This window comes from Elephantulus edwardii, unplaced genomic scaffold (genome assembly GCF_000299155.1).
Source record: "Elephantulus edwardii isolate Elephantulus edwardi_28Jun2011 unplaced genomic scaffold, EleEdw1.0 scaffold00044, whole genome shotgun sequence".
Classification (NCBI taxonomy): domain Eukaryota; kingdom Metazoa; phylum Chordata; class Mammalia; order Macroscelidea; family Macroscelididae; genus Elephantulus; species Elephantulus edwardii.
Window position 1 is genome coordinate 13,675,272 of NW_006399794.1, and position 12,431 is coordinate 13,687,702.

General features: G+C 43.4%; 1 protein-coding gene across 3 annotated transcripts in view; it reads right to left on the reverse strand.

Moving 5' to 3' along the window:
* The window catches only part of CLPB (ClpB caseinolytic peptidase B homolog (E. coli)), a 207,362-nt gene that overhangs the window by 13,276 nt on the left and 181,655 nt on the right, over positions 1 to 12,431 (reverse strand). For all 3 annotated transcript variants that reach the window (XM_006885550.1, XM_006885549.1, XM_006885548.1), the window contains 2 exons: positions 5,236 to 5,313; positions 1,556 to 1,611 (listed from right to left, as the gene is read on the reverse strand). In XM_006885550.1, the coding sequence (XP_006885612.1) occupies positions 1,556 to 1,611; positions 5,236 to 5,313 (134 nt within the window). The remainder of the gene's footprint in view (positions 1 to 1,555; positions 1,612 to 5,235; positions 5,314 to 12,431) is intronic.

Here is a 12,431-nt window from a genome sequence, read left to right on the forward strand (position 1 = left end):
GCAGGCACTTAACCAAGAAAACACAGGTAAGATAACAGATGAGGTACTTCTGTGAGTAGCACAAAATGCCAGAGAAATACAAGACAAGGGAATAGACACTGAGTGCCTGCAACTGAGCTAGTTGTAATTCATGTTATCTCACTTAACGCTCATGACAAATTCAGATACAGGATTTGATAGCTTTGCTTTGAGGCAAGTAAGCTGGGACTTTGAGAGGTAAAATAACCTCTCTAGGGCCAGTAGTAAAACTGGAGCTTGACCCAAGAGTGAGTAGCTTCAAAGCCTTGTCTACAATACTTTGCTGCCTTCAAGGAGAGATGGGGTTACTTCCTCCTCTCTAGGTGAGGCATGCCTTGAAGGATTTCTCCCGTGTCCTAGGGCACCATGTGCTGGTGGACGTCTTCCTTTAGATGCTTCAACTGAAGAATCACTTGCATCATCAATCTTCCAACAAACTCTTTCCCCTTTTTACACTAGCAAGTCAGCAGATACTTTCATTCTATTTCCACTGTGTATGAAGACATATTAAGACAGCTTGGATAAGGAGATTATAATTTGTAATTAAATATTAACCTTTCTGACAGTATTAGAATTAAACCACCCAGAATTCTTCATCCCTAATCAGGTGGTTCCTGCCTGTAACTGCATCTTCCTTAATAGTCTTGTTAGTTTATGGCCCTTCCCAGAGTGCTAATTGTTTCAATCGCTGCCAACCTGACGAATTGTCTTTAAAAATGCTACATTGGTTGGAGCACATTAGTAAGCCATGTGCTGTTTCCTGTTTGCCTGTCAAGTGGGCTGTTCTGGGCTTGACGGTGGCAGAATATAGCAACTGGCAGAGCCAGGGGGGCTCAGCAGCTGTTGGCCAGTTCCAGGAGAGAAGGAATGATTTGGGGCCATCAAGTATAACCCAGAGCGTTACAGCCTCAATCAATTGTTTTGGAGGCTGCCAGGCTTTTAGGCTGGCAGCGAGGGGGAAGCTAGTGCAGAAGATGGACATGAAGCACCTAGGACTGTACTGTTGGGGCTGATGGCTGACAGAAACCTTACTGCCTCACCTGGGAGGCTTCCCACAGACAACAGACAAAGGGTCCTGGGGTCAGAGGCAATTCTGATAGCAGGCAGGGCGACCACTTGTGCCTTAGTTCTCATACCAGGAAGGCTAGTAGGAGACCAAAGGAGGCTTTAGTGGAAATGTTCCTGCGTTCTCTCTGAGGACCGCTCTCTCTGACATTTCTCTCTGCATTACAGCAGTTCCTGTCAGTCTGGAAAGACAGACTGAGCAGGTCTAGGAATGCCAGAGTCTGAACAAACAGAGAATGGGGATGGCCCTCTCTAACTTATGGGGCAGTGGGTGAGGAGGACTATAACTAGTTTATAGGTGTAGGCATAAGAAATCGCGCTTACAAAAGGAGTTGGACAACTTGTTTTGGCCCACAGCGAACCATTTTGGTTAGCTTTTGTTGAATTTATGGATCCCATGTTGTTTTTAGGGGGCGACAGAAGGAGATGTGAGGTCTCCATCTGCAGATCAGAGCCATGTCCCAGGCCTTACCTTTTTAGCATCTTTGTGCATATATTTGGCTGTCTGCTTGGCCAGCTCTGTTTTTCCTGGTAAGAAAGGAGAAAGAGGAGGTGGGTTAGGACTAGATGATTATTTCTTGCAATCAAAGAATACCATAAATGCAAGTATATAGAAAGAATACATTTTATGGATAGGAACACAGAGACTCAAAGAGAAGGACAGTGATTCACTTATTCCTGTGAGAATGCGAAGCATGTCTGTCCTTTGATGCCCTGCATAAACATCAGCTCTGTACTGATGTCCCACTCACTACCCAGCTTCTCTCTGGACAGCCATTGCCCTACCATCCAGGCCTTGAAGACACATGCCAAAGAGAGGCTGGGAGGGAATAAATAATATCTCATACTGACTCCACAGCCCATAGTTCTGTTTGGGTCCCCAAAATGCAGAAAGTCCCTGGGGGCAGCACCTGTGTAAGAGAATGGGGTCTGGGTCATATTGTAATGCCAGACAGGTCATTTGGAGCCTCAGTTGCACATCTGAAAAATGGGTGACTGGAAGGCTTATGAAACCCTATAGCAAGATTACCAGTAGGTGGTCTGCCTTATACTGTAGTGAGCTCTGTGGGGGAGTAACATAAAGACATGACAATGCTAGATGAACAGATATGGGAAGGTGAAAAGGACTATACCAATGACCATACATAGGTTTGTCAGATTATTTCTACACGCATATTTATTTTGTTGTTGTTGTTAAGTGCCGTCGAGTCATTTGCGACTCATAGCGACCCTATGTACAACAGCCCTAAACCCTACTCTATCCTGTGCCAATCGCACTGCCTCTGACACACCCATCCCGATTACCCCAGTCACTGAATCAATCCATCTCATAGAGGGTCTTCCCCTCTTGCACTGTCCCTCCACCCTCCCAAACATGATGTCCCTCTCCAAGGACCTGTCCCTCCTTGCAACATGCCCAAAGTATGTAAGATGAAGCCCCAGAATCCTTGCCTCCAAGGAGTAGCTTGGTTTAACCCTCTCTAGGATGAATCTGTTTGTTTTCTTGGCAGTCCATGGTACATTCAATACTCTTCTCCAGCACCACAGCTCAAAAGCATCAATTCTCCTTCTGTCCTCCCTAGTCATTGTCCAACTCTCTGATGCATAACAAGTGATTGCAAAGACCATGGCCTGTATCAGGCACACCTTAGTCTCCAGAGAGATATCATTGCTCTTGAGTACTTTAGAGAGGTCATTAACAGCAGACTTTCCCATGGCAATACGTTTTTTGATTTCCTGACTGCTGGTGCCAAGAGTGTTGACTGTGGAGCCGAGCAAACTGAAGCTGTGAACAATCTCAATCTCTTTGCCATCCATCCTGATGCTACCAATTGGTTCAGTGGTGAGAATCTTTGTCTTCTTGACATTGAGCCTCAGTCCATACTGAAGGCTGCAGTCCTTGACCCTCTGCAGCAAGTGCATGAGGTCCTCCTTGGTTTCAGCAAGCAGGGTTGTGTCACCTGCATATGCCATAATTCTCCTCATAGAGCCCAGCCTCCTGCATAATCTGCTCTGCATACAGGTTGAAAAGGTATGGGGACAGGACACATCCCTGGCGTACACCCTTCCCAATTTTGCGTATTTATATGCATTATAAATATATTCCATAAGAAGAATGGGTGATCTCCCCCTGCATGATTTATAGCCTCTCAATACCTGCTGGAGGATCAGTTAAGAGTAGGGTCTTACTCGATGGCACACAACAACAAAAATATAGCTAAGAATATACTAGATTAAATGGGGCAAAATAACGTAAACTAGTTAATTATAGCCAAACATCCTGAAGGAATGAGCTGCTAATCTGAGGGCCTCAGGACCCACAGCCTAGGGGGACATCAAGGTCAAATGGTAGAACATAGTCCACAAAAATAAAGTTCTAGGGAGCTCTGGTGGCCTAGTGGCAAGAAGCTGCACTGCAATCCCAGAGGTATATGGTTCAAATCCAACAGATGCTCTGCTGGGGAAGGAGGGACAATCTCCTCCTGTACCAGTCAGATCTGATTTAATGGTGTGTACACACACACACACACACACACACACACACACACAAATTGAAAAAAATATTGAATATAACAAAAATAAAGTTCACTGTACTTTGGCGAGTAATGACTGTGGACTTAAAAGTTTGTGCATGGCAATTTAAGATGCACCTAAGATTAGTCTCTCTCTGTACAGAACAAAAAAGGACAAAGAAAATCAAAGACACATGGAAACAACTAGTTCAATGGACTAAAGGACCCCTGAACTTCAACTTCTACTATCTTGAGACCAGAAGAACTGGGTGATGCCTAGCTACTCCTGCTGATTTCTCGAAAATGGATCACAGTTGAGGGTCCTGGGCAGCACGGAAGAAAACATGGAACAAAATGAAAAGTCATAAAAATGGCCAAGCTTGCTAGTCTTGTAGAGACAGGCTTAACCCTTACTCACTCTTTGAACCTAGAACTAAAGTCAGTCCTGTGGTTCAAAATTTTCATGGAAACAAAGAATAGACAGGCTCACAAGGTAAATAAAAACACTTGGTGGAACTATCAGTGCTCCAAAATCAAAAGTGCAGGGTGAAAGCTCAGAAGTCAGGAAGGGCTAGAAAAGATGAAGTGAAAAGAGAACACAGGGAGGAAGGAGAGAGCAAGTGTAGGGATTGTAATTAATGTCATAAATTATTTATATTTATATTTATATTTATATTTATATTTATATTTATATTTATATTTATATAAATAACTGAATGGAAAACCAATTTTCCGTAAACTTCTACTTAAAGAACAATGTAAAGATTTTAAAAAAAAATTACAGTAATGGAGATTCTAAAGCATTTGATATGCTTAAAGCCTTTGAAAGACACTGTCTATTAAAGGAAGCCTAGTTCAGTACTATCTTGGTCAGGTTATGTAATCTTCTGGGATAATATATCTGATGGAAAGACAGGCCCATGAGGATAATGGGAGGGAAGAGAAGACAGGGGTCTCTGAGGGCAGAGAATGACAAGCTGAGAATGTTTCAGATAATCCAGCCCAACTTAGTAGGGAAATACACAACACATTGTATTGTACTTGGCACTGCGCTGATAAGCAGGGGCTTTACTTAACTTCCTAATGAGAGAGCTCCCATGCTGTGTATGGGTGGTGTTACCACGCAGGGGAGGTGGTTCCAATGTTCCAAAAGGGATGTAGAGTAGCTAAACCAGGTTCTGAATGAACTGGTCCTTCAGATGAATTAGTCCTTTGCACAACAGCTTCCAGAGTAATATCTCATTGCCATGGAGACAGAACTGGCTCATGGGTGACCCGCCAATGGATTTTCAGAAGCTATAAATCACACGGGGATAGAGTGTCCATGTTTCTCTCTCAAGTTTGCTGGTGGATCCGAACTACCCACCGCTGGATTTGCAGTGCAACTCTTTACCCTCTAGGCTATTACCCTCCCTAACTTCCAGAGAGAGGGGCAAAATTCTAGCTGCCTATGACAATGATGAAAAACAGAAGGCCTGTTGGTGGGTCTGTAATTTGGAGGCAGTTGTTTTGGATCCACATGCAGAGCTGGGAGTTGAGATGAGTCTGTGACCCTGGTTTGTAAAGTTGGGACTGTCAGGCTTGGGTTGACCCCCTCCCCAGTTTTCCTTCCCCACTGGCTGAGAATGCTCCCAGTTACCTATTCCAGATGATCCCAAGAAGAGGAAGACCAGAGGGTGCTCTTCGTCATACCAGCCATTCTCTTTCCTCCGGATCGCTATGGACAAACACACAAGATGGGGGGGACAGAGCGGGAGGCAGATAAATCAATGACACAAAAGGCAGGATAATTATCACTAAGTATACAATATGTTTTACTGCTCTGCGCCCACTCAAAGTCCTCACTACCATTAGTGCTGCCTAATCTGATTAGCTGGCAAGGCCCCTAGAGACACCTAATCAGGTTAGCATGGATTTGGAAAGCTGCCCAGAGCAGATTTCGGATAAAGTTTTCCAGGATGAGCACTCAGTGTTGCCAGGGAAACGGAAAGGCGGGTGGATGGTGAATGGAGGTGAAGGGGGTGGGGGGCTGGAGAAGGAGAACTGGAGAGAAACTTTAGCTCAGCTGGTTACTCATCTACTCATCACAAGAGACGTCTACTCCCTAAGCAAACAGGAGAGGCAGAAACCCACAGTAGATCCTTGGGGATCTGGAGTGTGAACACTGGACTGTCCCACTTGGGGCCACTGAGGCCGGCTCTACTGTGTGAAAGAGGAAGTAGAAACAGCAAAATGTACTCTCTAGAAGCCATTCAAGGACAGTGTGAACTGTAGGGCATGGAAGTCATGGATAAGGCTCTTGGTTAGTTTTGGGTCATCATAATGTCCAGTGGGTTGAGGAGTGGGACAGATCTGCAGAAGGTCCTTCAGGGACTCAGCTCTGCTAGAGGGAGACTTGACTTTTCTTCTTCAAGAGGAAATAAATAATCAAGGACTATGTATTCAACCCGAAGAAATTAATGCCAAAGTACGGAATGGAAAAGATTAGGCTCAGAAGCACTGCTTAAGTGTGAGAGAAGGAATTAGCAGTGTGGCAGAATGATAAGAAAACCTTTTTATTGATTATACTACAGTAGGCACAGTGGAAACACTGTCAACTTCTTATTTACCCATGGCCCACAAAAGCACTCTGAGCAGATGGTTTTTATTCATTCCTCCATTACACAGAACGGGAAACCAAAGACAAAGGGACTTGTCCAGGTCACACAGCCAGGGAGAATCACTTCTCTCTCTAAACCTATCTCCTTTTTCATTGTGTGTGGTTATTTTAAAAAGTATCATCTGAGTTCCACTAACATAATCATGAGGACAGAACACAGTGTGATGTCAAGGTCAGTCTGCAGATGGAGCAGCATGTTTGGTCTTGGACCTGGAGTGCTGAAAGAAGATTAGTAAAGGGAGCTATGTCATGGGACAAGGGGCTCAGAAAACAAGTCAATCAAGAAAGAGCTGACACTCCTAGGGGTGTGTCTGTCTTTCCTGAAGTGCTAAGAGCCTAACGGGAACTTTAGAGGTCAGATAAGTGTCTATTTTCCTGAAGTGTTAGATTCTAAATAGGCCTTCAGAAATCGGGGGAGGCTTTCTGGAAGAAATGGGATTGATGATGGAAAGGCCAGCAGGAGGAGAAATGAACAGAAGTACTGCTCATGTGGTGGGATCAGCTTATGCAAACCCTGAATGCCTACCTTAGGAGTTCTACCCTCTGTTTATGATTTTTCTCACCTCAATCTCTACTGCTGCATCCAAAGCACTATGTAGTTCTGATAATCCTAAAGGGGGCTTGAGGACAAAACTTAACCTTCTCCCCTGGGTTAGCATTCAGATCTGCTCTCAATTTTCTAGCCCAGATCCTCTGGTATGGCTAGCTAGGGGAGAACCCATAGGCACTTGAAAACCTGGGGATGAAGAGAGAGGTCAAAGCACGGCTGAGGGTAAAGTACCTGGTGTACCACTGGAGGCAAGGATGAAGAGTAAGGGTATTTAAGGTAGTAAAAGTATTATAACATGGCAAATGGCTTTGGTGAACACTCCAGCTGTGAATGAGGATGAGCACATATATGAGTTGGAGTAAACGAGACAGGGATCACCTAAGAGGAGCCACGTTCTTCCAAAAGATGGATGAACTGCGCATCTAAGTTGAGAAGAAGCTGGGCATGAACTGGATTCAGTTCCATGCAGTATTTAGAGATGTACAAGTACCCAGGAATCAAGTAGACAGGTGGACTGAGGAAATGGGTCCCCTCCAGGGTGCCAGTGCCTGAGGTTCTGACCTTGACTTCTCCTTCTGAGAACTACGCATCACGGGGCTATGAAATATGAAATCTGCCATGGAGAATAAGGGATTAGATTATGCCAGGGGCCATCTTCTCCCCAGTCCCAGGGAAGGAGATCTTTATAATGCTGGGCGCGCCTTACTGTGCAGCTGTCCCTGGTCAGTTTGGATGACCCGAGGAAGGGGTCTGGGATGGGCTTAATCTGGATTCTCAATGAAATAGGCAAAATGTCAACCATTGAACAATTACAACACTGGCTATTTCTAATATCTGAAGAGAAAAACAGCCAAGCAGATGGATTCTGACAAAGTGGAAAATGGAAGTATTTAGGAGGGACTACAGATCATTCGGAAAGCAGGGCTTTATGAGGAGGAGGAAGACCCATCAACAACCTACATTATGCAGATGACATAACGCTGCTTGTTGAAACAGAAGAAGACCTGAAGAGCTTGCTGCAGAAGTTAAAGGACTGTTGTCTTCAACATGGATTGATGTTCAACATCAAAAAGACAAAGATTATCACCACTGGGCCAAATGGCAGCACCATGATGGATGGAGAAAAGATTGAGGTTGTTAACAGTTACAGCTTGCTTGGCTCCACAATTGACATTCTAACACCAGCAGTCAGGAAATTAAAAGATGAATTGCACTGGGAAAATCTGCTGTCAGGAACCTCTCCAGAGTCCTGAAAAGCAACGATGTCAATCGAGACTAAGGTGTGCCTAATCCAGGCCATGGTCTTTGCAAAGGAAAAGGACATCATGCTCAGAAAGGTGGAGGGACAACTCAGGAGAAGACGACTCCCCATGAGATGGATTGATACAGTGATTGGGGCAATGGGGGTAGGAGTGTTGGAATTAGTGAGACTGACTCAGGAGAGGGCAGGTTTCAGAGTTGCTGTACATAGGGTTGCTACTGGTTGAGGCAACTTGATGGCACATAACAACCACCACCACCACCACCACACAGGAAGGTGTCAGTGTGTACAGTTAGCAGAGTGGCTAGGGAATAAGGCTGAGAGATCTGAGGTTCCCAGACCGGGGAAAGGGAGGACAGTCTGGAGACCTGGAACCCATTTAGGATGTGGTCATAGGGACTCTTCCTGTGGGCCAGCAAATGCACCTATTTAATCTGCTAGCCCTTTACAGTCTATGAAAAATTTCAGTAGATACAATTTCATTTGAGTCTCAGTCGGCCTCTCCGAGGCAGGCAGAGCACAGAACTGGATTTGTGTTATAGATGAGAAATATGTGCAGAGAAGTTAGAGAACCTGCTCACAATTACACACTGAACTTTAATTCCAACTCTGTCTGATTCTTGTGCCTAAGCTAGTGCTTCAGGAGTATAAAGAAGTCAGTTCTGTGTAACTATAACAACTGCTCATAACTTTGTCTCTTCCAGAAAATAGTCTCTTTGTAGCTTCTCAATCTGGCGTGCTCCCCTCAGTGTCCCCTCCCCTCTGCTTCCTGCTAGTCTCAGAGCCCTCTGAACAGGTAGCTCTGTACTCTGTAGGCAGGCCCCATCTCTACAAGCTCCATCTAGGCTCTTCTTCATTTTTTTCATTTTTCTTAATTGGTTTGCTTACAAAGTTTGTATACATTGTTTCACACTAATCTTCATTCACTTTTTATTTCATATAATCATTCTCATGCATTATGCTTTATAAAATTAATCAACTCTAGACCTTGTCCATCATTACCCTGTCTTTTCTCTCAGATCCTTTCCATTTCCTCTCCAATTACCACCTCCTCCTGCCTCCACCCACCAAACTGTGTACCCCTGTGGTTTTGCCCTCAACTATCCTCAGTCCTCCCTCACTGAGCTCCCATACATGTTTTAATAGTTATCCTTCTATTTTTACAATAATGGTTTTATGCTGTATTTGTTCTTATGAGACTGCGTAAATTCACTCAACATAATGCTCTCCAGTCTCTCCCAAATTACATAGTATCTTTTGAAATCTTTGCTTCTGAGTTACTGCATAGTATTCCACTGTGTGTATGTACCACAATTTCTCATTCCATTTTGTGTGGTTGGACATTTAGGCTGTTTCCATGTTCTTGTGATGGTGAATAATGCTGCTATGAGCACTGATGTATAAATCTCCATTTGTGTCTCAGTTCTAATTTCCTTGGGGTATATTCTTAGTAGTGGAATAGCTGGGTCATATGGAGTTTCTATGTCCAACTCTTTGAGGAAACACCAAACTGTCTTCCAGAGTGGCTGTACCATTTTATAATCCCATCAACAGTGTTTGAGAGTTCCCACCTCTCCAACATTTATTGCCTGCTGCTCTCCTAAACTTTGCCACTGCTACTGGGGCGCAATGGTATCTCATTGTGGTTTTAATCTGCATCTTTCTTATTGTCCACACAGGCTCTTCCAACCTCACACAAGCTGTGGTAGTGCCACTTCTCAGTTTTCATGTGCCCTTCCCTTACAAGAATACCATCTCCTGGCCATGACTACCAAGGGCTGGACTACCTTAAAACTCACATGCAACAACCCTTTGTTTTGGTGAACTTCACCACATCATATTCACTACCATTTCTTTAATACATAGAGGCTGTATTCTCTGCTATGTGCTCACTGCAGATTAGCATGGTGGGGAGGGGAGGAATTCCGGGATCCACTTTGGAGTCTAGGCTCTGCCAGGTTAAAACACGTAATCCAAAAAACAAAACAAAACAAAACAAAAAACCACGTAATCCATAAAAGGTTCAGTTTCTTCAACTATAAAATGGGGATAGTCATACATCCTAAGTTATCTCTGCCTGAAGATTAGTGATTTAATGAATATAAAAGTAGTTTGTAAATGACAAAGAACAGAAGCAGACTAAAAGTGAGGGTAATCACAGCAGCTGCAGGGTGGCCCTGGTGGGTGCTCTCAAGCTGACTACAACTGATAGCAACCCTACGAACAACAGATCTGAACCTTGCCCTGTACTGGGCCTTCCTCATCATCTCTGATATGCTCGAGTCCACTGCTGCAGTCACTGTGTCAGTTCATCTCATTGAAGGTGTTCTTCTTTGTTACTGTTTCTCTAGTGTTCTCTGCATGATACCGTATCCAGAGGTCTGGCATCTTCTGACAAAACGCCCAGAATATGTGAGATGAAGCTTCACTATTCTTGCCTTTAAGGACCACACTGGTTGCACTTCCTCCAACAAAGATCTGTTCTTTTGGCAGTCCATGATATATTCAATACTCTTTGCTAACATCACAATTCAAATATGTTAGTTCTTCTTCAGTCTTCTTTATTCACCGTCCAACTTTCACATGCATATGAAGCAAATGAAAATACCAAGGCTTGGGTCAGGCACACCTTAGTGTTTAAACTAATATCCTTGCTCTTTAGAATTTTAAGGAGGTCCTTGACAGCTCATTTGCCCAAGTCAAAACATCTCCTGATTTTTTGATTGATGCCACTATGGGTGTTGATTTGTGAATCCAAGTGAAATAAAGCCACTACAATCTTTTTTGCATGTATCAAAATGTTGTCCAGTTGTGAGAATTTTGTTTTATTTATGTTGAGGTTTAATCTATCCTGAAGCCTGTATTCTTTGAGCTTCTCCAGTAAGGGGTATAAATCCTCAATTTCTGTAAGCAATATTGTATCATCTGCATAACAGAGACTTGTCTTTCTTTAATCCTGATGCCACATTCTCACTCATATATTCTAGCTTCTTGAATTATTTGTTCAGCATACAGACTGAATAGATATAGAGAAAGGATACAACCCTGACACATGCTTTTCCTGCTTTTAAATAAAGTAGTATCCCCTTGGTCTGTTCAAACAACTGCTTCTTGGTCTTTGGACAGATTCTACATAAGCATAACTAAGTTTTCTGAAATTCTCATTATTCTCAATGTTATCTAACCATAGTTTATTATGATCAACACAGTCAAATGCTTTATCACAGTCAATAATACACCAGTAAACATCTTTCTTGTATTTTCTGCTTTCAGTCAAGAGCCAATTAGCCATTGCTAATATTAGCAATGACAGCTTTCATGCTATGGCTTTTTTTGGAACCCAGCTTGAATTTCTGGAAGTTTCCTCATACTGTACTGTTCTAGGATTTTAAAAATAACCTTCAATTAAGTTTTCCTTGTATATGATATTAACGATATTGATTGAGAATTTCAACTCTAAAGGATCACTTTTTAATTTTTTTGAATGGGAACAAATACAGATCTCATCGAAGCTGTCTTCCAAATATTCTGGCATAGATTACTGAGCATGTCCAGGGTGTTGCATCTGTTTAAACACCCCAATTAGCATTTTATCCCTTCTTGCTTAGAATCAGGCTTGGTATTTTACAGATACCTCTTTACTCTTACAGTAACATAGGGAGGTAGGCATTATCCCCGAAGGTGTGCTCCTGGTCTCACTGGTGCTTTGCGGGAACAGATGCTGGGCATTCTATTTCCTGAGGAATCCCTGAGACCAGCTCAGCATTGCTTTAATGCTTGCTGACTAAATGAATTAATGCTTTGTCCTTCTGGAACCACAAAAGGGTAAGAACAGAGATTTAACATCCCATTTTAGAGAACTGTCAGGTTTGGACTAGAGAATCTCTTAGATCTCCAGGTAGTACTTGGATGAAGGCAGCTTCCTTCCTCTTTATAACATCTTACCCAGAGGGCCTTAAGCATGTGCACAGGGTCTGCCCCAGGTGCTGGTGAACATACAAAGAGATCTAAAACAAAACCTGTGCTTTTTGGGGTAAATGATACTCTGGAAACTCTGAGTTACAAAAGGAATGGGAGTGATAGGAGAGATACAAGAAGACATTTGTACTTGATTGATAATCGGACTTAAAGGATGAGGAGGGAGATTGCTAGGTAGTCAGGAGTGTGATGGGACATTCCCGGAAGTGAGATCCAGCATGTGCAAAATCTCAGGATAGTCAGTCATTGCCGTTGAGGTATCACCTAACTAACCCTCCAGTGGGTTTCTGAAGCTGTAAATCACATAAGATGAGATTGTCAATTTTCTTTGCTCAGCGCTCCTGGTGGATTTGAACTGGCAGAGAGGTGTGCCCTTTGAGTTAGCAC